The sequence below is a fragment of the Lissotriton helveticus genome, chromosome 5_1, assembly GCF_964261635.1.
Source record: "Lissotriton helveticus chromosome 5_1, aLisHel1.1, whole genome shotgun sequence".
Classification (NCBI taxonomy): domain Eukaryota; kingdom Metazoa; phylum Chordata; class Amphibia; order Caudata; family Salamandridae; genus Lissotriton; species Lissotriton helveticus.
This window is the reverse complement of record NC_136065.1, coordinates 793,362,784-793,389,384: the sequence shown is the minus strand read 5'-3', so window position 1 is coordinate 793,389,384 and position 26,601 is coordinate 793,362,784. Positions and strand designations below refer to the sequence as shown.

The window sequence follows — 26,601 nt, the reverse complement described above, 5'->3', positions numbered from 1 at the left end:
TGTTTCTTCGTCGGCCCAGATATTGGCGACTGCACAGTACTATGAGAATAGGGATAAGGACGAGAAAGAGAAAGTAGAGAAGAAGACAAAAGACGTAAAGACAAAGGTTCTTTTGCAGCAGGCGTATCCGCCTCTCTCGAATCAGCAAGAGTCACAGCAACGTCCACAGTTTCAGCAACCTCCACAGTTTCAGAGAATATCACCGAAGCCCGAGTACTTTCCTCCGAGACCACCCTTGGGTTTGAATCAGTGCGCGTATTGTAGGGAGGAAGGTCATTATAAAAATGAGTGCCCTGTTTTACGACAACGTGCGAGTGGTATGCCGGCCCCAAGAGGCCGTGGTGGTTTTCAGCAAGTGTCAAGAGGTAGAGGACGTGGTGCGTTTCCTCAGAACGAACGTTCCTTCCCCCCCCCAAAATTCTATGAATTGCTTTGATCAACAGAAAAATGCATCTGGTCAGTCGACTCAGTACTATGCTGATGACTATTATGTTGAGAGTGAGAATGCTGACTATAATGATTGCTAGGACAGCCATAGACAAATAGAGGGAGTAGTGTCGGTTCCAGTAGATCAGAGTGGGCCTTATGTTGCAGTGGCCACATCTGGTGTGGTAGAGCCTTTTCTTTTGGATACTGGAGCAGCGAAGAGTTCTATCATGCACTCGAAACTCCCTGGCGCACCTTTGTCTGGTTTAACGAATGTTTCGGTAGGATTCTCTGGCGCCCCAGTTCGTAATCCAGTTTCTAGTCCCTTGTCTCTTTCTATAGGGCCTTGTGAATTGGAAGCACCTCTCATTTTAACGAGAGGCTGTGGTGAGAATTTGTTAGGCTTGGATTTGTTGAAAAGGTTGAATGCGACATTGCATTGTTCTCCTTTGGGAGTACAGCTTACATTGGGTAAGAAAGTGATCTCTCCGATGTATTTGTCTAAAGATCGGCTTCCACCGGAATTGCGTTCTCTCCCTGATACTCTTTGGGCTACTGGTCCTAATGATGTAGGTCTTTTGGAGATTCCACCTGACGTTGTAACGCTTAAAGCGAATGTCAAATTGCCACGTATCCCCCAGTATAGGATCTCTAGCGATGGTGAAAGAGCGCTTTTAGCAATCATTTATGATTTAATTGAGAAAGATGTGATTGAAGAAACGAGAGGTAATGTGTGTAACAGTCCGGTTTTGCCTGTCTTGAAGCGTACTGACTCTTCTCAGCCACCCGTCTACAGGTTTGTGATCGATCTTAGAGAAGTTAATAAGATTGTCGTGCCACAGTTCCCAGTTGTCCCAGACATTACTGCTTTGCTGACCATGATTCCGGCTTCAGCTGCCTGGTTTTCGGTTATAGATCTGAAGAATGCTTTCTTCAGCATTCCAATTGCCGAAGAAAGTAGAGATATTTTCGGCTTCTGTTTAGGAGGACGAAGCTTCCGGTTTAAACGCGCTCCTCAAGGCTATTGCGAAAGTCCTTCCATTTATAGCTAGGCTTTGAAAACTCAGCTTGATACTCTTGCGATGCCTGCTGGTACTGCTCTTATTCAGTATGTTGACGATTTATTAGTGGCTGCTGATGATGAGGAAACTTGTAAAATAGCTACTCTTTCTGTGTTACGACATTTGTCTGACTTGCATCATAAAGTGTCACCTTCAAAGTTGCAGTATTGTCGCCAAGAAGTGACCTACTTAGGCCATCTCTTGTCGAAGGAGGGAAGAAGGTTGACCCCAGAACGAATTCAAGCGATTGCTCGAATGACTGTGCCAAATACGCAGAGAGAGGTACGTGCTTTTCTGGGTATCACATCGTATTATAGACAGTGGATTCCAAATTTTTCTCTGCTGGCCAAACCTCTGTTGGCATTGACTTGTAAGGATATACCGAATCCTCTTGCTTGGTCCGACGATTGTCAGAAGAGTTTTTCTGAGTTGCGTGATGCGTTGTGTTCTGCTCCAGTGTTGGGTACTCCCGACTACAGTAAGCCTTTTACGCTGTATGTCCACGAAAGAGAGGGTTGTGCATTGTCAGTTTTGACTTAACAGTTTGGTGATAAGCAGCGTCCATGTGCGTATTTCTCGTCGACTTTAGATCCGGTAGCTAGAGCGTTGCCAAGTTGCTTGAGAGCTACAGCGGCAGCGGCTGTTTCTATTCGACAGTCTGCTGAATTGGTGATGGATAATACGTTGGTTGTGATGGTTCCACATGCAGTGGATACTTTATTAAATCAAACGAAGACTCAACACCTTACTAGTGCGAGGTTGTCGGGTTATGAGTTGACGCTTTTGGCTAGTCATGTGCATATCAAGCGGTGCAATGTATTGAATCCAGCGACATTATTGCCGATTTCTGTGGATACAGATGGTCAGGATCAGCATGATTGTTTTTTGAGGACGGAAGAGGAAACGAAGGGAAGAGTCGACTTGAAAGACACTCCTCTTTTGGATCCTGATGGTATGCTATGGGTTGAAGGGTCATGCTACAAGCTCCCGAATGGTGATACGACTGCAGCATATGCCGTAACGACATTATGCACAATTTTTGAAACTGCACGAGTGAGCCATAATTCGGCGCAAGCAGCAGAGTTGATTGCATTAACGAGAGCATGTATTTTATCTGAGGGAAAGAGAGTGAATGTGTACACCGATAGTCAGTATGCGTTTGGTGTTGCCCACAGTTTTGGACGCTTGTGGAGAGAAAGAGGATTTCTGACGTCGTATGGGACTAAGATTCAACATGGACAGTTGGTGAATGAGCTTCTGGAGTCACTTACTTTGCCGAAGCAAGTTGCGATTGTGAAGTGTAGTGCTCACCGGAAAGTTACGGATGATGTTGGTCGTGGTAATGCGTTTGAAGTTGCGAAAGAAACAGCGAGAAATGTGATGAGTCGAATGTATGTTGCAGGCCCTGCGAGATGGATTGGTGCAGTGGGAATGGGTGAAGATACGATTGAGAGTGTGAAATCAATCCAAGCTGAAGCTACTGAAAGTGAAAAGAGCGTGTGGAGAGAAACTATGGGTAGATTGGATTCGACTGGTTGTTGGGTTGAGTTATCAGAACACCAAAGATGGATGTTGCCGGATGCATATGTGCTTGTGGTGGTTACGATGGCACATGGTTTGTCTCACATTAGTGTGAAAGGAATTTGTAAGTTGTTGGCTCCAGTGTGGCAGAATGCTGGAATTCTCAAATGTGCTGAGAATGTGGTCAAGAATTGTATGGTGTGTCTGATGTATAATCCTGGCAAGGGAACTCCAACTCCAGCTGGTCACTTTGCGCCTCCGACGTATCCGTTCGAGGTTCTGCAATTGGATTTTATCCACATGGAAAGGTGTAACAACCTGAAATACGTCCTTGTAGTTGTTTGTGCCTTTTCTAGATGGGTAGAGGCATACCCCCTAAAAGACAATACGGCCTTGTCCATAGCTAGAGTCTTGCTCAAAGAATATTTCCCTAGATTTGGATTGCCAAGGATGGTGTGGAGTGATAATGGGAGTGAGTTCGTGGGGAAGATTATGAAAAAAGTATGTGAGGGTTTGGGCATAAAACAAAAGTTTCATGCCGCAAATCATTCCCAATCAGCTGGACTAGTGGAATGTTACAATGGCACTTTGAAGTTAAAGTTAGCCAAGATTCAGGCGAGTTCTGGTCTTCAATGGCCAGATGCTTTGCCGTTGGCACTTTTGTCAATTAGAACTACAGTGCATTCCCGAATTGGCCTTAGTCCTTATGAAATTGTTTTTGGTCGCCCAGCGAATGTGTGGGGAGTGCCGAGGCCAGTGAAGTTTAGTGACATCGAATATCCTGGGTTGGTGAACTATTTGTATGATTTGACGGCTAAATTGCGTGCCTTGCATCAACAGGTTCATGATAACTTGCCACCAGCATCTGTGGATCCAGGTCACACCATCAATCCCGGTGACTGGGTCCTGGTAAAGAATTTTCAGCGAACCAAAAACGAGCAGCCCCCCTGGACCGGCCCCCACCAAGTGCTTCTGTCAACAAGAACTTCTGTGAAGGTCTTCGGGAAGCGAAATTGGATCCACGGCGTACATTGTAAGAGGGTGCCTTTACCTCTGCCGTACGGCCAGTGGATCCGTGATGGTATTGGTGACTCAGAGACAGAACGAGTGCCGAAGTTCTTGCTGTTTAGCGATGCACATCTAGTATGGACAAATTCTGAACGAGAGGACGACGACATTTTACAAGCAGCTGTACCTCCGCATCTGAGATTGGACACCACTGAGCCTGAACTTTTGTTTAAAGATCACACTGTGCCTGGTAAAGGCCATTATAATTTGCGACCGAGAAACGATAAACAAATTAAAGTATAATTTTCGTTTTGTTTTTGGAGAACTGCACTCTCTCATCCAAGAAACTGTTTTGGCCTATTTTTCTTTTTCGAGCTGCCATCCGAGCTCAGCTGTAGGGTCGTGGTATAAAGACTTGGGAGTGCAGCCGTGTAGACACAAGGTCGACGGTTCTGGTTGGTCTCAGGGCGTTCCCTGAACTGATAGACGCATTCCTTAGCGGAAGAAAATTAACTGCCGCGAACAGCACGGTTAGAGGATGGAGTTTTCTGGGACAGAGAGAGCTGCTGAGAAAATGAACTTTAAAATAAAACTGTGTAAATTAATGTATAGCAAATGTTTTCTGATAACATGTGTTCTGATGTTTTTAAGCATGACGTTAGCATTGGTGGGTCGGATTGTTTTCACTACCCAATTGACTTCTGCACCCACCTCCCAACCTATGTCTTTTTCTACTGCTACTTCTTTGCATTCCTTTCATGTCCTACCTGAACACGAGCAAATTAGAAGGTCAGAATTTGTACATAACACATTCATACAGCTACTGCACCAACATCAGTTGGTGGTGAACATTACTAATTGTTGGGTGTGTGGTCTTATGCCACATACTACAGGTAGAGTTGTTCCTTATCTGATCTTACCGTTTAGTCAGAATGGGTCGATATGGGCTTTTCAGACTATGTTTATTTACGCCCTGGAAGTTTATCCTCTGCATTCCATGAGAAATAACTTGAGTAATCAAGCCTTGGTGAAGGGAGTTATGAATATGAGCAGAGATATCGATACGTACAGGACCATTCCTAAGGAAGAGTTAGCGGCTTATGTTGGACGGAACACGACTGGTTACAGTGTTAGTCTGAGTGAAAGGCAGAAGCGAAAGAGGTCACCTCTGATTTGGGTCGTACCCCACCGAGGTCAATTATGTCTGCAAGGAAATGGCAAAAATCCGAAAGCTCAGCTGGGGAAGAGTGTTTGTACTCAGACGTATGTTTTTACGTCTCAATCTTCCCCGCCGTTTTTGGCAGCTAAGGGCACGTATTTTGTTTGTTACAACAGAGCATATACATGGTTGCCCGTTAATTTTTCGGGAACGTGTTATGTTGGATACTTGTTGCCTCCTACGTATACTGCTGCTGCAGATTACCACAAGACGAGAGTTGCTAGAGGTGTCTTCGATCAGGAAGATACCGCTGGACAGGAAGTGGGAGACTTCTTTAAGGGTTTCTTACCGTTTTGGGGACCTATGGCTAACAGTAGAGGCTTACGGCAATTGACGAGAGTGGTTGAATCCACCATAAACGAAACTGCTAGTGCCCCTAGTAATCTGACAGCTGAGCTTCAAGCGGATCTCCTTATGACGTTACAAAATCGTATGGTTTTAGACGTCATACTCGCAGATCGAGGTGGAGTATGTAAAGTGATCCAATCGAGTTGCTGCGTTTTTATCCCAGATAATGCTCCGACAGTTTACGAGGCCATTTCTAAGTTACATACGATCTCCGAGTCTATACATGTGGACAAAGGAGATTGGTCGTTAACTGGATGGTTTTGGGGACTATTATCAGTTTGGGGATGGAAGCTTCTGACGATCATTGGTGTGGCTTTAGCAGTTCTTTTCATGTGTTGTCTTTGTATACAGTGCGGTCCTGCCATATGTGGCCTTTGTGCTACTATGTGTGTCAGGGGATCGCCTGCCTCGAGAGATACCCAGAGGAACAAGATAATGCTTCAACAGCACCTTGGTGATCTGATGAGAATTGACATCGACTCCGATATATAATGAGTGATTGCCTATGTAAGGGCAAAAGGAGGGTCTGAGTTCCGTGAATTCTGAACCCATGTTTCAAATGTCATGGTTCCGTTATGATTTGGGTAACGAGGAACCGTAACCGATGAGTTCGGCAAGTACGAGTGATTTCGCTACGTTACGCACAAGGATTCGTAGTACATTTGAAGATTTCGTTCTGAACCTTGGTTTCCATTTTGTGTATGGCAGCCATTTTGTGGTTGCCCTCACATAGGCCGATGACTACGGCCGAACGAGTCTTTAGTACACGTACACTTTAGCTGACTTCTGAATGACCTGAGTGAACTGACCCTGTAGCCTGAAGCCGACCTTGTTAGGCCAGTTCCTTTCCCAGTAGCTGATCAAGATTGAGGATCAAAGCACAGGACATCGTAAAGTTTTACTACACACAAATATGCTTTATCCTTCTCCCACCTGTTTCTGTTTCTTCCTTTATGGCTTGTTTACGATATGGGTTGTGGTCTTTTTATTATGGGTTCGTTCAGCCTGTCTTAAGAAGAATGTTGGGTTTGTCAGATGATTGATCATGGGCCGGGTAATTGAAAAGTGGGTTTTACCGTCATGCGATACCTCTGGTGTGGATACATGTGATTGGACAGTTCGTAAATGTAAGGTATTTGTCTGGAATGTGATTTTTGGCATAAAAAGGGATGACTTGTTTTGTAAAATTGAGCAGTCTCCTGAGAACTCATACCGTGATGATTTCTAGGACTTCTGTTACTGGCTGCAGCCAATAAAATCGATCTTTGACGTCACCACGAAGAGTCCCGTGTCTCTGTATTCTAAGACAGGTGAACCCGAAGACGTTGGGCGTGCCCCTGGCGCCTCTGGGTCTTAAATAACCCGGTTCTTTAAACCTTGTATATAATATTCACATTGTCACTTAGGTTTAGGTTCCCTTTGTCACTTGGGACACCATGCACAAATGTTGTTTTGATGTATAATGTTTACTCCTAACTTTATTGTTTAAAAAATCCATAAAATATATTACACTGGAATCGGTGCATTAGTGGTTCCTTCACACTCTGCCATTATCTAACCCTCTGTATTGCGATTGTGCTTATTTATCATAACCTCATAGTATATCATTCCACAGGAACCACTGTTTTTCCTATACACCTATTACCCTGGTTCCTTAGTGACTAGGGTTCCTCTGTTTCTCTTGAACCTCCGGTGAAGAGGGCCCGGATGGATGATGGCAGGTTGAAGTGCCTGATTTTGGAGACTTTGTCAGATCTGAAGTCCTCCAATAAGTCTGTTGGGTGTTGTTCTGGTGGGGGTGTTGCCCTCTATTCGGACATATCTTCCTCGGATTCTTCTGATTAATCTTTTTTGGGAGCAGTGGATATGAAAGGCAATTATATTTCCAAGGAGTTGTTGCCTGACATTCTTTCTCATGTACGAGGGAACATGGGGTTTCCTGATGATGCTGTAGCCAGCACTTTCCAGGATGCTGTTTTGCCGCAATTTTGGAAGCCTGTAACTACATCTTTTCCAATCCATCCCTTTGTGATGGATGTCCTCTTGAAAGAATGGAAGGACCCAGATCACATCATGAAGCTGCGCTTTACGTCCAAATTGTATCCTTTGCAGGACATGGAGGAGTCGTTTCCTGAGTCGGTGCAATATGGATTCCATTGTCGCCAGTTTAGTGGGTCGTCCTTCTATAGCGGATGATAATATTCTGCGTGATGGTGTGGATAAGATGATTGACTCTGCGTTGAGAAAATTTTATGCAGGCTCTCACCCTGATATCCGTTCTGCTGTCTATGGGGCTTATGTCACACAATCCATGTTAACTGACTTTAAGACTTTGTTCTTAACAATGCAGGGGGGCAGTTGTCCAGACCTGCTGGAATCCATGGAACGTCAGGCCGAATTCCTCTCGGACATTGCCTTTGATTCTGTGCATGCTTCTGCCTTGTCCTGTGGTTCCTCTGTTGCCGCTCGTCAGAACTTGTTGCTGTAGGGTTGGAATATGGACGCCGCGCAGAGATCCATGGCTTTGCGGTTGCCATTTACTGGCCCTCGTCTTTTTAAGGATGCTCTTGAGGATAAACTTCACAAAGTGTTCAAAGAGCGGGCACAATATTTTTTCTTCAGTCGCCAGCCTTCTCGTAAGGACTCTTCTTTCTCTCATGCCAAGACCTTCCGTCAGCCTTCCTGGTTTCAGCAGTCCTCGTTTAAGGGACCGAAAGGTGATGGTAGGATTTTCCCCAGGACGTCCCAGAAGAAGCCCCCCCCACCCCCCGCCCCAAGAAGCCCCCCCCACCCCCCGCCCCCGAGATGCTGACTATGCCACCACCGGGTCGGTCTCACTGGTGTTCAGCCAGAGGTTGGTGGGAGGCTGTGGTTGTTCCTTCCTGCTTGGCGTCTGACGACCTCCGACCAGTGGGTGCTGGATGTCCTGGACCATGGGTATCGGATTGAGTTTCTGTCCCTTCCTCCGCCCTCGGGCGTGGTGCGGACTCCGACACCTTTATACCGGTCTCAACATCAGTCTTTGTTGGACGGTGTTCACTCTTTGCACCTGAAGAAGGTGATTGTGCCTGTTCCCCGTTTGGATTGGGGTCTGGGGCCCTATTCGATTGTCTTTCTTGTCCCAAAAGTCACTGGGGGTTTTTGGATTGTCATCAATCTCCGGAGTCTGAACTTGTTTGTCCGGAAGATCCCATTCATGATGGAGACCTTTCAACTTGTGATCCCTTTGATTCAGGCCAGCTGGGTGTCGTCTACGCTGGATCTCCAGGACGCTTATCTTCATGTTCACTCTTCAGTACAATTTACGACTCCGTCACCAATGTTTATATACAAAAACGTGTAATGATAAAACATAGGTGCTAGTACTAGTGAGCTATAAATGTACAAATTGTATTTTACAATCTTTATGTTTTACATTTTATGTCTGTCTTCTCAATTGTGCAGGCCATAATTGATGGTGTACTTGTTTAGGTTTTAACCATTTACCTAGGAATTTATTCATATATGTTTAGTAGCGTAATGAATTGTTTTTAACCTTTTGATGTATAATAAATGATTTGTACTTTATATATTTGTGGTTGCAATATAATTTGTTTCATTGTGTATATTTAGACTATGTTTGAGCTATATCTGGTTATTTGTTCAAGGGAATCCCTTTTTTCCACTGGTTAGATAACCTCATTTCCTTTGAGTTCCTTAAGGGGTACCTCTCACTTTAATATCATCGGTTATCTTCATGTGCCAGTGGCTCTGGAGGAGCAGAGATTACTGCGCTTCTGCCTGGAGGGTCATCATTGGCAGTTCTGTGTCCTTCTGTTTGTACTTCGATCCGCTCCCCATGTGTTCACCAAGGTGGCGGCTCCCTTGGTGGCCCATCTTCACCTCCTGGGAGTGTTGGCGTTTCCTAATTTGGACGATTGGCTGCTCCAGGTTCTTTCCCCTGCGGTCATGTCTCAGCACCTATCCTTGACCATTCGTACGCTACAGTGCCATGGGTTTCTCCTGAACTTTCCGAAATGCCTGCTGCTTCCTACCACTCGGACATCTTTCATCGGGCCATCTTCGATTTGATCCAGGGCAAGGTGTTCCTTCCAGATTCCCGGCTTCTGCGCCTTCAGTTCCTGTTGCGGAGATTGGTGTCCCAGGCTGCGGCTCTCTTCCTTCAGTGGCTCGAGGTTCAGGGTCATATGGCTGCAACTGTCTTCACATGGCCCTGGGCCAGGGTTCATCTTCGGCCTCTGCGATGGCATCTTCAACCTTGGGTGCCTTTTCCGGTTCAGGACTATGCTGTCTCTGGAGGTTGTGTCCGCTATCCAGTGGTGGCTGGATTCCTCCAATCTCTCCAAGGGGATGTGGATTCGCCTGCCGCCTTCCATTGGTGTTGACAAAGGATGCCAGTGTGTCAGGTTGGGGGTGACTCTGGGTCAGTGGGCTGTTCAGGCTCGTTGGCTCCGGTCGGAGTTCCATCGGTCCTCCAATTGGAGGGAGCTGTCTTTGGTGGACCGTGCTCTTTGTTTCTTCCAGGGTCGTCTGCTGGGGTGCAATGTCCTGCTGCGATCAGACAACTGAGTTACTGTGGCTTACATCAACCAGCAGGGCAGTAGTCGCAGTCCTTCATTGAATCTGGTGGCCTGTGCGATTGTGGGTTGGGCGGAGCATCATCTTCTGGCCATTGCTGCTCAGCATATCAGGGGCGTGGACGATGTGGTGGCAGATACCTTGAGTCACAAGTTTCTGTCGTCTCTGACCATGTGTCTCTCCCCAGGATTTTCCGAATGCTCCGTCGGAGGCTCGGGACTCCCAAGCTGGACTTGTTTGCCTCCAGGACCAATGCACAGCTTCCCCTCTTTTGTTCCCGGACTCCGGAGTTGGGTGCTTGGGGGGGGTCGAGGCATTGTCCCTACGGTGGCCCCCTTTGTTTGCTGTATGCCTTCCCCACCTTTCCTCTGATTCTGGCCTTCTTGCTGAAGGTTCAGCAGGTGGGTGCCCGGGTGGTGGCTGTCTTACCTCACTGGCCTCGGTGGTCCTGGTTCTCGTTGTTGTGGAGTCTGACGGAGGGTCCTCCTTGGATTCTCCCTCGCCACCCATCTCCCCTGAGGTTGCCCCCTCCCTCCCTCCTGGTTCCTCTCACCCTGGTGGGCTGGAGGTTGAATGGATGTCTCTTGGAGTCCGGGGATTGCCTGACCACCTCATCACTGTGACGCAGGCCTCCCGTCTACTTTGTCCTCCTACTCTAAGCATTGGGCTTTTTTCTCCTCCTGGTGTTCTGGTCTTGGTATGTCTCCTACCTCTTGCCCTATCGCTTCTATTCTTCAGTTTTTTCTGGATGGGTTTCATAAGCGTTATGCCCTGTCTACTCTGAAAGGTCAGTGGGCTACTGTTCGTGCCTTTCGTGATCCGGCTTTGCTCCCGTCTTCGGATGGGTTGTTGGTTTCTCGGTTGTTCCGGCGTTTTTCTCTCTCCTCTCCATCTGCTCGTTCTTCAGTTCCTCCTTGGGATTATTCCTTGGTCCTGGGGGGTTTGCAGTCCTCTCCCTTTGAGCCGTTGGATTCTGTTGACCTTCAGTTACTCCCTTTTAAGGTGGCTTTTCTGGTTGCTGTTACTTCTGCTCGGTGGTTGGGTGAGCTCACTGCCTTGCGTTGTTCTCCCTTTTTGCGTTTCTTGGATGATGCAGTGGTCCTTTCTTTGGATCCAGAGTTCGTTCTGAAGATTCGTTCTCAGTTCCATTCCTCTCAGGATTTGATCCTTCCTTCTTTCTGTCCTTCTCCTTCCTCGCCTGCTGAGCTGTTGCTGCACACTCTTGATGTGAGGCGCGCGTTGTCTATTTCTGTTGACTGTTCTGCGGTGGTTCATTCTTCCGACTTTCTCTTTGTGACCTTTGGTCTGGCTGGTCGGGGTAAGGCTGTCTCCAGTCTTACTCTGGGTCACTGGATCAAGGCCGTTATTTCTCTAGCTTATCAGGGCTCTGGTTTGTCTTGTCATTCTGCTGTTCTGGCCCATTCCACTAAGGGTGTTTCTGCTTCCTGGGCTGCTTTTCATGGGGTTTCCCTTGATGAGATCTGTCGGGCTGGGACTTGGGCTTCTGATACTACTTTTGTGAAGCATTATCGTCTGAATTGTGCTCTGTCTGACCAGACCAATTTTGGTTATAGTATGTTGCGTGCTGTGGGGACTGTTCCCACCACCTGATTCTGTGTGTTTATTAAAGAATCTTCACTTGCTGCACTCCACTTTTGTGTTCGGTCTGGGTTCTCTCTGTGGTTTGCCAAAGGCCTGCTTGTGTGGTTGCTTTGGTATGCCTCATTAGTGAGGACTGGGTCGAGGACGAGGGATGTAGAGGTAATGTTATGATTACTTATCGGTAACCCCCATTACTCTTAGTCCTACTCGTCCTCGACCCAGTCATACTTGTGTTCAGGCCTTTGTTGGTTGATATGTCAGGAAGTGCTTTCTGTTGGCTATGTACTTATAGCCCCTGGCAGGAGGGTGGGTGGAGCCTAAAAGCGTTTCCTATTTTGTTTCCTGTCAAGTGGAATACCTCATTAGTGATGACTGGGTCGAGGACACGTAGGACTAAGAGTAATGGGGATTATCAGTAAGTAATCATAACAATAACCAGGACCAACATTAAAAAGGCACAAACTGGGGTGGACTGAAAATCTTGTTAGCCTGGAAAACAAATAAAGAAAAAGTGCCTATGCAGGTGCACACACTATTATGTGCCCATTGATATTGCAGCATCAACAGCATTTTTCTAAAACATTTTGTTTTGTTTTACTTTGTTGACAGTGAATCTTGTAGCACAATGAGTCCTCATAAGACTTTTTCATATGTTTCGGAATTAGAGATTAATAGATCTTGTCTACGGTGTGGCTGCCTTTCAAGCGTATATATATTAGTGCAAAGAGATGACCAGACAACAGCATACTTCTTTTGCAAAATCATATTTTGCGTCAAGGGCATAAGGTTAATTGTGTTGAAGAAACACGAAACAAGTAGACTAATAATAAGATGAGTTTCCAAGTAGGATCGCTAGCGTCCATTCCATTTCCTCTAAATGATAGAAGTTTATGGCAGGCATGTGCTTCTTCTCCTTGCACGAAGAACAGATTTCTTTCTTCGCTCCAAGACAACTAGCAAGATCAACCAGAATGACTGTGACATTCATCCTGAAAGCCACTGAGGAACAGCTATTATGGAGTTACAAAGGCCATAGGAACTCCCTGGGCCAGAAGAGTAGCTGAAGTCCTGAATGACTAATCTGAATCTGGGTAAAGTGGCGGGATGTAAGAGACACATCCACTACTTACTCGCTCCCCTGAACCCCTTATCCAAATCTTGTGCAGCAGCACGGCTCCAAGAAGCAATAGGAATCTATCTTAACTCTGATTAGCTAAATGGATTATTAGAAGTCTATAGGTCGCAAAGGCTTTTGCTTTCCTTGGGCAGGAATCAAAGCACCACAAGGAGAGAGGTTGAGGACCTAAGATCTGACCATTTCAAGGGACTTCCGACACTTCTGTCTGGTGTTGACCGTTATACTGCAAAATGGACAGGTATGCAACACCTGTGAAAGTAGTATACTATTCCTTATTGCCTTCAACACGCTTACATCCCTCACCTCCAGGGCTCTACACTGTGACCTGAACTGGGCAGTCAAGAGACCATTACCAAGAGTCTACAGTGGTTGTCAAGTCAGTCTCTAGGAGAAAGGGTTTCAATTTCCTCATGAGGGAAGGCTGGTACCAGGCTGTGTTGGTTTTGATGGTGATATGATCTTTGAAAGTGGTGTCTGAGTCCAGGGTGAATCCAAGGGATTAAGCATTACGAGTCAGCTGTGGAATGAAGTCAGCATTTTCATGTAAGAATATCATGCTTGGAACTGTGGTTGCTTTGGGCGAATGGCAACTAGAGAAATGTAGTCTTTGTTGGGTTGAGCTTTCGGTAGATACTTCACATCTACTTCTGGATGACTTTGAAGTACTATTTCAGTCACTGAATGCCAGTGATTAGACAGGATTTTGGGGTACAGTTGAGAATAATTGGCATTTTATTGATGTTGATAATGTTTCTGGGGAGCAGGGATCCCATGGGTTCAATAGAGGTTGATGATGGGGACAGCATGGAACCCTGTGATACACAGCAGCATATGGGGTGTTACTGGGATCTTGGTGTTCCTATTTGTAGGAACAAGTGATGGCTGGATAAGTAGGAGCTGAACCACTGTACGAATATGTCTAAGAAATCCTACTGATATTGACCTTCGGGTGTTGAGGCACAGCACAATAAACAAGTGTTTACAAAAAGAGGCACAAATAACACCAGGTTGAGATGTCACAAATCACAACCTTTATGTATCTCCTTTTATCTTCAGAAAAATAAAAATAAAAATCAGAACCTTTTGCGTGATAGGTAGAAGTTACACAGAAAGAACACTGAACTATAGGTAGGTGTTTTACTTGTCTGTCCTAATACTGTAAAGAGGATTTTAGGATAGAGATAGAATTCTGGCACGTAATAATGTCTCAGATTGAGCTAAATAATAATTTAATGATCAATGTTAGGAAAGACAATTAGGTGACATGAATGAACTGGTCAATGTACAGTTATGACTCAATAACCATGAGATTATGTTTTGGAGGGTCCAGTTTTTCTACATATAGGATGAATATGTTTTTCTTCCAGTGTTTAGTTGTTTCTAAGAATTGTTTGCCATTTGTTTTTTATGATCGATTTTTGTAGAGATTGTTATATAGGCAGGCTACCATATAGAGGGACATTGTTAATGCTGATGACAATGATATATTGGGGATGTTGATGATAATGTGAAGAATGTAATGCTTAGGAAATTGTGTGATCAATCAAGATGATTTTAATTATGTGGTATGGGAAATATGAACAGTGTTTTGTTTTTCTTTTCAGCCCTGATGATGTCCTAAGTTGGACGAAACACGTTGGCTGAATTTATTAGGAACTTCTGTTTATGAACTGCTACAAGCTTGTCAATTAATATTGATTAACTGTCATAATCGTTGTGGAAACACTATCCTAAAGTGACGTGCAATAAATTGTGGATCTGTTGATTCAAGGAAATCTGTCTTTTTGATTGAATCAGTTGGGAACAAATTTGCATTTGCAAATACTGATTACTGAATACGGCGCTCTCTTCATTGTGGTATTACACATCACAACTTCTCTAGTCTAATTCAGATCACAAAATGTTACAAACTAACAAATCATTACACTATTGTACAACCCATTAAGTTTCATAAAAGGTCAGGGTTTTGGAATTTTGAACCCTATATATCTGAGTTCTCCCAAGTCCTGTAATGAACAGAGTTGCAGCTTCAAGTGGTTAAATGAACCACTGTACAGATCAAGCATACAAACCCTAAAAGTGTGGTAAATTGTTGCTAAGGTGAGAATTATGTGGGTGCACTTACGTTCACTAGAAGCGAGTCAGGTGCCACAGGGAACAGAAGCTGATAAAATACTAAAGTATCAGTTCTGGACAATCCACATGCCTTTGCGACCATGTGACACTATTTATCGATAACAATTATTGCACTAGTTGACATTTGCAATTCTCCCCTTATACTATTAACCAAAAATCGCTAATGCAAAAGTGGGCCCAGAATGCAACCCAGAGATTTCAGCTATACTGACAGTGCAGGGGGTGCCACTCCGAGCACAAGCCTGCACTAAGAGATCACATTTCTTTCTGCCATGAATAAATACAATGGCTTTGTTTCATTTAGGCGCAGGTTCTAATGTTTCATCAAAGATTCAATAGCTTCAATTCACCTCTGCAGGTGGTTGATGCAGGTATTGGTGAAACTTACATATGATACGCTCAGATAGGCGTTCATCAGGACCTTAAACCAATGTACTTTGTTGTTTGGCTGTTGCAAGTATTTAACATAGCATTGGTAACCAATCATGCTATCAATCTCACATGAAAGTGGACTACCTTCACTTTGTTGCTCTCTCCAACTTGGCAAGGTTAACTCAGGCAGTTATATGATGCATCTCCAATTATGTCAATAATGTACAGTACTGTGTAATCCAATTGGAACGTGGATGTACGCACTCCTTGGTGAGTTCCGGTAATTAGCTGTAGAAAGTATTATGGGTGCCGCATTGGTGTACCCCACTGAGGGTGAGGGTATATGAACAAGAGAACAAGCATAGACTTCTGTGAGAGTAACATCCCTAATGGGCACTCCTCCAATGAATTTTAATAAGTTCGACACAATGTTTTTTGTAGTAGTTTCATATAGATGTGTTTTTATTTTCTTCACTTTGTTTTCATTTCCATACTATTGCATTCATAGTATGTGAATCTTGCGTCTTTATTCAAATGTATACATTTCTGCACAATGCATTTCGGGCTTGCCCTTCATCAGGTAACTTCAATTCTGAAAGCATGAAAATAACACCATTCAACCATTGATACAGGATGCGCTGTTATCAGTATGGTTTATAACAATTATCAAATTGGAGTGCTAGTTGGTGAAAAAAGAAGCAGTCATGTGAGATGTGTAAACAAAACTTGGTGCCATTGGGCATGCATCCATTGAAAGTAAAAAAATTAAAAAGATTTTGAAAGAAAGAAACCTGTTGTGAAATGCTTCTCATGATATTTCATACATGTGTTCTATTCAAATTTCACTGGCGCAATAAAATCCAACATTTTGGGTGTCCAGGTGGTGTACATGTCCATCTACTCTGAGATATGCAAACAATCAAATGCGTGATCATGCGCGTGTACAAAATCTTAATCATGCATTATCTATACTGTGTTTGAGAGGCTTGCTGCTTTGCCGCATTGGACTACAGGTCCCAGGAACATTTCACCAGCACCACTTGAGGCGTATTAGCCCCTACTTCCAGCCCTACTTAGCTCCTCACGACAGAAGGAGTTTGTGCCAGGAGGCTTGCTGCTTTGCCGCATTGGACTACAGGTCCCAGCAACATTTCGCCTGCACCACCTGAGGCGTATTAGCCCCTCCTTCCAGCCCTACTTAGCTCCTCACGGGTGCTGCTTCGCAAAAGGAGTTTGTGTTCGGGAGGATTGCTGCTTTGCCGCATTGGACTACAGGTCCCAGGAACATTTCACCAGCACCACCTGAGGCGTATTAGCCCCTCCTTCCAGCCCTACTTAGCTCCTCGCCGCAGAAGGAGTTTGTGTTCAGGAGGCTTGCTGCTTTTCGGCATGGGACTACAGGTCCCAGGAACATTTCACCAGCACCACCTGAGGCGTATTAGCCCCTCCTTCCAGCCCTACTTAGCTCCTCGCCGCAGAAGGAGTTTGTGTTCAGGAGGCTTGCTGCTTTGCCGCATTGGACTACAGGTCCCAGGAACATTTCACCAGCACCACCTGAGGCGTATTAGCCCCTCCTTCCAGCCCTACTTAGCTCCTCGCGGGTGCCGCTTCGCAAAAGGAGTTTGTGTTCGGGAGGATTGCTGCTTTGCCGCATTGGACTACAGGTCCCAGGAACATTTCACCAGCACCACCTGAGACGTATTAGCCCCTCTTTCCAGCCCTACTTAACTCCTCGCGGCACCCGCTGTGCGGGTGCCGCTTCGCAGAAGGAGTTTGTGTTCGGGAGGCTTGCTGCTTTCCCGCATTGGACTACAGGTCTCAGGAAAATTTCACCAGCACCACCTGAGGCGTATTAGCCCCGCCTTCCAGCCCTACTTAGCTCCTTGCGGCACCCGCTGTGTGAGTGCCGCTTCGCAAAAGGAGTTTGTGTTCGGGAGGCTTGCTGCTTTCCCGCATTGGACTACAGGTCTCAGGAAAATTTCACCAGCACCACCTGAGGCGTATTAGCCCCGCCTTCCAGCCCTACTTAGCTCCTCGCGGCATCCGCTGCGCGGAACACGCGAGGGCGCGTGCCGTGCAAAGCCCGGGCCAAGGGCGGGCCCGTTTGAGCCCGTTCGAGAACATAAGAGGACGGGTCAGGCCCCCCTTCTGACCGGCCTTGCTTCTTAAGGTTAGTGCCCGTAAGACTGTTTGTTTCTTTGTGTCATCGTCCTCATTTGGTGCTATTGACCTCTGGATTGGTTGCCGATTTGACATCCAACTCACGATGAGTTGTAGAGGGGGAAAAGGGAGGAATTTTGCCACAGGAGGATCAGCGGTGGGGACATTGGACCAGTTTTTAATTAGAGCATCATCAGTACTGGCGCATGAAATAGAACTGACCGAACGGCGTCTATCGCTGGACCCTTTGCTATCTAAATGGTCATCTATGGAGGGGGTAATTCATGCAAGGTCACAGGATCAATCTTTAATCTCGGTTATTGATCCTCCTGCTCTGGCAGGATGTGACAACCAGTCATTACAGGAACCAGTGAGCATGGTAAACACCTCTCCTCTTTTGGATTCTGCATTAATCATCTCGCATGCTGCTCCGTTAAATAAAGAGCCTGCTCAGAATGGATTATCCAGAGCCCTAACGATGTCCGCTTGCAGTTCTTCTTCGCAAGTACCGGCCCAACTGCGAGAACCTGTAATAAAGAGAAAGCGGGTTGGAGGGCCCCAGAGACACAAAAATGCTAAAATCCAAAAATGCTCAAGGGTCGGTGTGATAGAAACGACAGAAGTGCCATCTACATCTGAAACCTGCTCATTAACTCCTCCAGTGGGAATGAATATTCCGAATATGGGTAATGCCCTTCTGTCCAATACAGGTGTGGACTTCTGGGCAAAAATGGAAGCCGTATTCATTAAATCGTGTCTTCCACTCCTTGAGAGACTCTCTTCAATAAAGGAAAGACTTGCATTTTGAATCATTGTCTGCTTGCAATCAAGTTAAGAACACTAGCCTAATGGGAGGGGTCTCTGGGCTTCCTGTAACAACAGCAAATGCATTATGTAACCCCCCTACCTCTACTAATCCACCTAACCCATTCCCTCCTAATTCATCTTTACCTTCATTGAGTGGAAATGTTGAGGTTGATGATGTAATGAATTCTGGAAATGTGATACATGGTGGGGGAGTAGCCATCAAGAATATGAACCTAGCGATACCGAGTGAGGGGGGTAGTTTGGTGCCTGAAACATCGAGAAAAGAACAAATCTATGCCTCATCCAGGAATACTCTGGCCCAATGTGTTTCAAAGACTAGCCTGCCATGTGTTGATCTACCACCTGCATCTGTCCCGTACGTTGTCGTATTAGCTGGGGTCCCTGTGTTGCAACAAGGCAAAGAGGAGTCATATATTGACCTTAAAAACAAATGTACCCACTGGTTAACTACTAACAGGCCTCTCCCTCCGCAGGTTTATAGTAAAATACTATTTGCGCGTAGAGTACACTGGGTGGGACAAAGAAAGAAACATATTGAAGGTGATTGTATTTTGATCAATTTTAGAGATAGGCGGGCCGTAGAACACATATGTGATTGGCATTTGGCAAGGCCCTTATCACAAATACTGTCCCTTCCCTTGACCTACTTTTATCCTGATACCCCTTTTCTCCAAGGGTAGATGTGGGGGAGTAAGTCACGGGAAAATTGGGAAAATTGGGATTCAAGAGCCCAGGCTGGCAGTAAGTATCATGGGCAAGGCATTTATGACACCCCCCTATCATGCGTTTTCCCTGTAAGCAACAGATTTAGTGTCCTAGATCAAGTAGATTGACTGAGTACTAGTAATTTACATCTAATTCCTCCAGTCCAGCAGCTAGCTATGCCCAACGCTGGCGAGGGCCCTGTGGCCCACAACCAGTTAGTGACCATAAGCGGGGCATTGGCGAATGAAGAACCCGTGAAGGGAGTTATTGATGATAGTAAGGCTGCTGTAATTTGCACGTTGCCAAGTAGGGCGCGGTGTAAGTCTAATACAATTGTAGATGGGATGTCACTTTTTTCACTCATGAGATAGAAGCTCAAAGCATACAGGGAGCTGTGTCCAATAATATTTTTTCTGACTTGGTACAGCAATGGTGACTTGTTATAGGATAGTTGTTAGTCAGCCCGGGGCCATTGTTGTAACCTCTCTTGGCCCTGTTGAGGAGATTTTGATTGCGGCCCATGAGAAAGGTGATTCTGTTTTAGTCTCAAGAAGTCCTAAGGGACACACACTCCAAGGGTTACAGTTGCTGTCCTGGAATATGGCCGGTCTGGGGGCTAAAATGGATCTCCCCGATTGGGGGGAATTCATCGACACTCACGAGATATGCTTACTTCAGGAGATTTGGGCCCAGTTACCATTGCATATAGTTGGGTTTGCTACCTATTGTAAAGTGGCAATATAGGGGCAAAGGGGAAGACCTTCGGGGGGTTGTGCATCTGGGTTGGTGTTCATTTGGACTGCTCGTTACAGATGATAGAAACCCACTCCCCTGATATTGTGTGCATCATCCTTTCACTTAAAAATTTCCAAAAAGTGGCTATCATTAACGTCAATTCTCAACCTGTTAGGTACGGGCAGACATCGCAGACGTTAGATTGTTTATCTGTTCTTCTTTCAACATTGCCCGAACAAGTTTTTCCTATTATAGGTGGAGATTTCAACTGCCACTTTGAACCTTTGAATGCTCTAGCCCATTCGATTACGAGTAATGAGGATTCAACATGGGGAATCCCAGTATGCAATCATTACCCGCCAAAGGGTTGAACCCCTTTAGTTTTGCAGTTGACCTCGCTTACTCTCAGTTACTCATTAAGGGCATGCAATGGTCCCTATTTGCTGACAACCCAGGGAAATATACTTTTGAAAGGAATGGTCAAGTCTCCACAATTGATTATATTTTGATGAAGGTGGAATTTTGGTATAGGATTGTGAACTTTCTGGTGCAAACTCTATTCGAAAGCGATCACAACCCGCTGGTTGCCACTATGGATTGGTGCCAACCGGCAGTGGGACAGGATGTGACAAACCCGCCTCCCTCTGATTTAATTGTTATTAATGGAGGCAGAAGAATTTGTTGGGGAACATTTCTACAATCCCCAGAGGCAATGGCCTCCCTTTATAAATCTATAATACCCTTTTTAGTTAAGACAAGTTTAATTGTAGATAATAGCGGTGCCACTGACTTCTTAGAGGTGTTGGGGGAAAACCATTTGGCTATGGTTAGTACCCTGGCTGAGGCCTTTTTTAGCGTATCAACCCATAGAGTGAAAGAACAAAGGAGTAAAAACCCTTGGTAAAATAGGGCATGCAAAGAAGCAAAGAAGGCCCTCTTGTCAAAACTTCGAGAGGGTGACACTCTTTGTATTAGGGAGGCAAGAGCTTTTTTTAAGAAAACTATTTTAGAAGCAAAAATAGAATGCGAAATTGATAGATGGCAGGCCATTAAGAAAGCCCTAGACAATAAAGATCCAAGAGGGTTTTGAAACCTGGTGAAGAGTGGAAGACTGGAGGGCAGGAATGCAATTGAGCCTAATCTAGGGGAGGAGATCTGGCGATCCCATTTTGAGCGGTTGTATTCTAAAGTGGAAAAAGAAGCCGCTGAACCAGGACCTCCTGTTATTGATTGTATCATTGTTCCTCAGGCAGATATACCGCTTTGTTCATTGGATGAGGTTATAACCGCCTTGGCTAAAGTACTCCCAAATAAAGCACCCGGATTGGATAGTATCCCTGCTGACCTGTTCAAATCTGAACTGGCAATCTGGGGTCCGTATTTGCAGTGTCTTTTTAATGCAATTCTCCACGGTTTGACCCCCCCCCCAAACGTGGGCAGGTGCGGAGATTATCCCCATTTATAAAAAGGACTCCCCATTAGAACCGGCAAATTATAGGCCAATTAGCCTAATCGATGTAACTCAAAATAAATGTGTGTGTGTTCTTTTGGGAAGATTGCAGAGCTAGATGGACGACCATGATATACTTACCACCCTACAAGCAGGTTTTAGGTCCAAAACCTCAACTATAGACCAGTTGTTTAGACTACAACTTCTCTATTGGAAAAATATCATGCTGAAGGGAGGTTCTCTCTACCTAACATTTGTGGATCTCAAATCCGTGTTTGATATGGTGGATCTAGACCAGTTATGGGGTTTACTGCTTGAAATGGGGGCCCCAGTTTACCTCTGCCAACAGCTTAAACGTCTGCTTGAAGGTACCTTTGCTAAAATAAGATTTGGGAATAGCGGGAATCTTTCAGCTCCATTCCCTGTAGAGAAGGGTGTGAGACAAACGTGTGTGCTTGCACCAACTATTTTCTCCCTCTTCCTAAATGGGCTAATTAAGGATCTTCTAGCTGTTAAGGACATAGATTCACAAAAACGTGCTAACCGCAGAATACCAGCATTAATGTTTGCGGATGACATGCTGCTCCTATCAAACACCTATGGGGATGCAGCGTGTCTTAGATGAATTTAGCTTGCTATGTAAGAAAAGAAATCTTGAGGTCAATATACAGAAAACAACGTACATGGTCTTCCATGCCGACTCCACTAACTGCCCACATCCTAAAACGGACTCTAGATCCCTAGAAAGGGTCCCTGTCTTTGACTATTTAGGTCTTACCATAAATGAGAGAATGGATTGGGGGTCGCAGATTACCAAGGCGAATCTAAAATTAATCCAAGCGAGTGGGGGGATTTTAAAAGTTCACAGAAGTTGGGCCGTAAAGGTTATTGGCCCCCCGGCCGAAATATACAAGGTTCAAACTAGGGGTGCAACTTTATACGGTGCTGAACTTTGGGGACATTGTTCAATTAATACACTAACTGTGACGGAAAATAATTTTCTCAGGCAACTCTTGGGTCTTCCACAAAGTACCCGTTTAATCCCGCTAAGGATGGACCTGGGCATGGCCCCCATTGCTGACTTGATCACCTCCCGACAACTTCTCGACTGGCGACGGCTATGGAGCACGACAGAGCTGGAAGACTACAGAGAGGAACTTAAATCGGTTATGTCTATTCTGGGAGCAGGGAAGATCCACTGGCTGTCCATTATTCAGGATACTTTTCGTAAAATAGGGAGAAATGACTTGTGATCTGCACCTGAGGAGTCATGTTCCGCCACCTCGAAACAGTCACTAACCACTGCCTTGAAAGAATACAGATTGATAAGTATCATTCAATCGACTAACTCTTCTAGCCTAACCTCCAGGTTTTTGGATGTTAAGTCGCATTACAGCCTGGAGCCAGTATCAGATTTGATTCAACCTCTTGCAGCCAAGAAACTGTTCTTTCAATTCCGGCACGGGACACTACCCCTATATGCGTTTACTAATAATTGGGTGGGTGCTAATAAACTATTATGTCCTGGGTGTAATGAGACAGAAGAGACGGAGATCCATGTGATCTTTTTTGCCCTGCATATCATATGGCTAGATCTAAATGGATTCTCCAATTAAGTAGGAACCTGGGAGTAAGAAATTACAGAGAGGTCTTTAGACTATTAAAGTATGACGCGCCAGATTTACTGTTGCTATATCAAAATACTTATTCGCAATGTGGTGCAAACGCAGCTGTTTAGTGAGAAGCTAGGTCAATGAATTGAGATGATGTCGTCCAACCCATAATCAATTTCCCAATTTTAAATGTTATAAATGTATGATTATCTATTTTAATTCTGTTTTTTAGTTTATTTATATATTTTTTTAAAATAATTAACTCCACTTGAGATGTTTGATTGTGACTATTTGTCCTCAAGGGTTAACTTTTAGTGGGGGTCTGCTTCTCCCTATAATGCCATCCTTTAGTAATTTAGGGTTAAATGCTAGTGAGCAACAGTTGAAAGTGTTTTTAACCTATCTATGTCATTCCATGGTGTTATATTATAAATGTTGTATTATTGTGCTTTTATGGCAGTATCTGCCAAAATAAAGTTTGATTGATTTTTTTGAATAATGTACAGTAATCATGTGAAATATATATTAAGATAGACTCAAACATGAAAGATGTTCCTCGCACAATTGTGGTTAACGGTTCCATTAGTGAAGGACACCAGTTTAGCAGTCTTGAGCTTTCATTTATCAAACTGAACGTTAGTCTTGGTTCAATGACTTTGCACCGACATGGAGTCATGAGACCAACATGCTAATGTATTGTTCTGCTCCTGGGAATATTTATGTTTTCATTTCATCACACCTAAGACTTGGAAAGGCCTCTCTCAATGCATTGGAGCATCCTCCTTACTTCTCGAGTTGTGCAAGAAGCTGAAGACCTGGCTCTACGTATAAGCACCTTGGGTACGCCACACCTACACACCTGTCCAAGTGCCTGGATACCCTAGATAAGGGCGCTATACAAATCAACATAACACAACATAATATTATCTAAATAGGATTATGGTAAACTGGAAAATGTATTCTGGAGCCATCTATTAGAAATATAGTAGTCTCCTTGACTCATTCCTTAACACATGAGTTTACCATCAAAAGCATACAATGTGTAGCTTTTTGGCAGAATAAAAGAAAATGGAGCTTCCTCAGAATTTGAAGAGGGAACTTTACAATATTTGTTTTTAAAGGTACGATACTTATTTAAGCATTCATCCGTAGTTATTTCAAAATATTTACATTTCTGTCTGTATCTTATATATCCTTCTTGAAAGATTAAATATTAATACAGTTGGTAAAGTGACCTTCAAAGATATTGTACAACTGGCTAGCTACAAGATGGATCTTTTAAGTAAGCGACAGTGGATCTGGATGTAATTCCTGCCTTGTTGAAGCCAAGCTCATCCATGGTCAACTCTATCCCCAACCTTATCGATTCCCAGTATGCTAATTTAATTTACATTTCAAACTGAATTTCAAAGTCATTAGAGGGTGGAAGATAAGGCATACACTGGCCATAAACAACCACTATGTGCGCGAAGTGTGCATGATTCAAATCCAACTGTATGCGTTTGTCATCATTTTGGATACCAACACACTTTCGATTATGTCCCACATTTTGAGTAAAATGATGTAAATAATATTAACAATGTAAGAGATACTTTGATATTTTTAGCTACAATGGAATTGTATAATATATGTTATAATTTTTAAAATGTTTTTGTTTTTCAAAAATGTTTCAAATATGGGATTTTATTTTCCGTTGAAGTACTGAAAACAAATAATATAGCAATGTGAATTATAATGTGCCCTGTAAAGTTTAACTTGGGTCTCCGGAAGAGACCTTTCAGACTGGTCAGCCTTTTGGCCAAATATACTTAAAAATACTCAGAAAATAACTGTTTTATGCTGTTCCATCCTGGAGGATGTCCAAAGCAAGACCTATTGTTATAGGCCTTAGGGGTTCGTTTGTGAGATGACACTATTTAACTGCACGAATGTAACACCATCTGCTCAAGGTTTTTCTTTTACTTTAATTATTGGGTTATTGATCCACACCAGGTTTTAAAGAAGAAGGAATTACATTTGCAAAGAGGAATATCGCAGAACGAGTAATGACAAAGGCTCTTCCTAGGTAGGCTTGACCCCTTACTCCACGTTGTCAGGACACCATGCCTTCAGCCATGGATTTTCTGTTGCAACTATTTAGCAGGCCTGTTGGTCCAGTTGCCTAAAAGAGAGCAATCCATGCCTATAGATCCCAGAGCACAGGAAATGGTTACATAAAAGCCCACTGGTAATCTGGTATAATGACAGCAAGGCACTAGGTGGGCACGCTATTGGCAGGTGAGAAGAGGGCATTTTTTTCCTGAAAAAGAGTGTATTGGTTAATGGTCATTCGCAGACCGCTCCAGAGCCAGTCCTTTTTAACTTACCCATTTACAAATAAAAATGAATCTAAATGTGTTCACTTGTTTCCTATTAAACAGCATACCTAATTAGTTACTCTTTTAAAAGTTAATGATAATAATGTAATAGCAGTCTTAATTTTCCTTCTGTTCCTGACCCCGCCACCACCAAACCACACTCCAGAAAAGGAATCTGATTTTGTAAAAATTACGTTTTTGACGGAGGGGAGGGGGGCTCTGCTGCAACTAAAGTCAGTTCAGGCTTTCCCCATATATAAAATTAATATGCATAGGACCAATTGCCACACTGAAAAACCCAGCTAATGTACGGGTACCGTTACTGTCCTCACGGTACCCAGCCTTAAAGGTAGACGGAGCAACTGTTGACAGTGAACTAACATGGCAGCCCCGTTATCCCTAGGTTTACTATCCCCATGGCTTTAAAGGGTTCATTTCTACCGTAATGTGTAGGCCAAGAAAGCACAATGTCCTAATTAGTGATGGATATGTGACACGCAACGCATAGTTTATGTGAAATGACTATTTATCGATACTGTACATTTTTTCAATTCATTAATTCATTGCATTGGATACATACCTTTCGCTGTGCAGGACAATAAAAGAAAGCACAGTGCCAGTCTTCCTAGATGTGCCCAGGAACACATGGTTCTTGTAAGGCTGAGGTGGGATGGTGCAGCCTGTGACCGGATAGAAGAGAAAGAGGGCGAAACAGGTAAGAGGCAGAGGAAAACTAAGCTCACAGTCAGCAATGCGCAATGACCCTCCCCTTTCCAGGAACTCACACTGATAAGAAAATCAATTACATCCAAAAAGTCGGAGGAAACACTACATCAGCACCAGGAACCGGGCAGAATTTTCACGAACCAATCTAAAGTTTGGCAATTTGGAAACGGGCTTCATTTCAATAGAGAATACGGTCTCGTCATGACAGCGATTGCATTATCTGGAGTCAAACTCGGTAGGGAGGTTTGTTGACATTGTTGGATTAAGCTCAAAGTACAGGAAAGAGCCATCGCACAACCATAGCCAAAACATCGCTCTCACGGCGTTAACCGTTAGTTGGAAACTTCCCAATACAATGCTACAAAGTGAAAGTGAACACGAGCAGCTGTAGCCCCTCCCACCCTGGTCTAATCCATTCAGGAAGGAGATCAAGGGGTCTGCCTTCTTAAAGAGACAGGGCCAGGATGTTACTTTGTAACCTGTACAGACTCGTATCTAGGAGACGGCGGTAACTTTGTGAGCGAGTAGTGTGTTTATGCACTTCGGAGACTGAAAGAAGGGCATATTGCACAGTTGAAGGATAGTTTATATGTTTCCAACCAGGCCTTTCCCCGTGGA

At 44.4% G+C, this 26,601-nt stretch overlaps 1 protein-coding gene across 1 annotated transcript in view; it reads right to left on the bottom strand.

Annotated features, from left to right (window-relative positions):
• The window catches only part of LOC144754919 (microsomal triglyceride transfer protein-like), a 529,349-nt gene extending 502,993 nt beyond the window's left edge, over window positions 1-26,356 (bottom strand). Inside the window, exons 1-2 of the mRNA XM_078643270.1 lie at window positions 26,043-26,356; window positions 25,838-25,937 (exon numbers count right to left, since the gene is read on the bottom strand). Coding sequence (XP_078499396.1) covers window positions 25,838-25,904 — 67 coding nt within the window. The 5' untranslated portion in view covers window positions 25,905-25,937; window positions 26,043-26,356. The remainder of the gene's footprint in view (window positions 1-25,837; window positions 25,938-26,042) is intronic.
• Window positions 26,357-26,601: the final 245 nt, after the last annotated feature.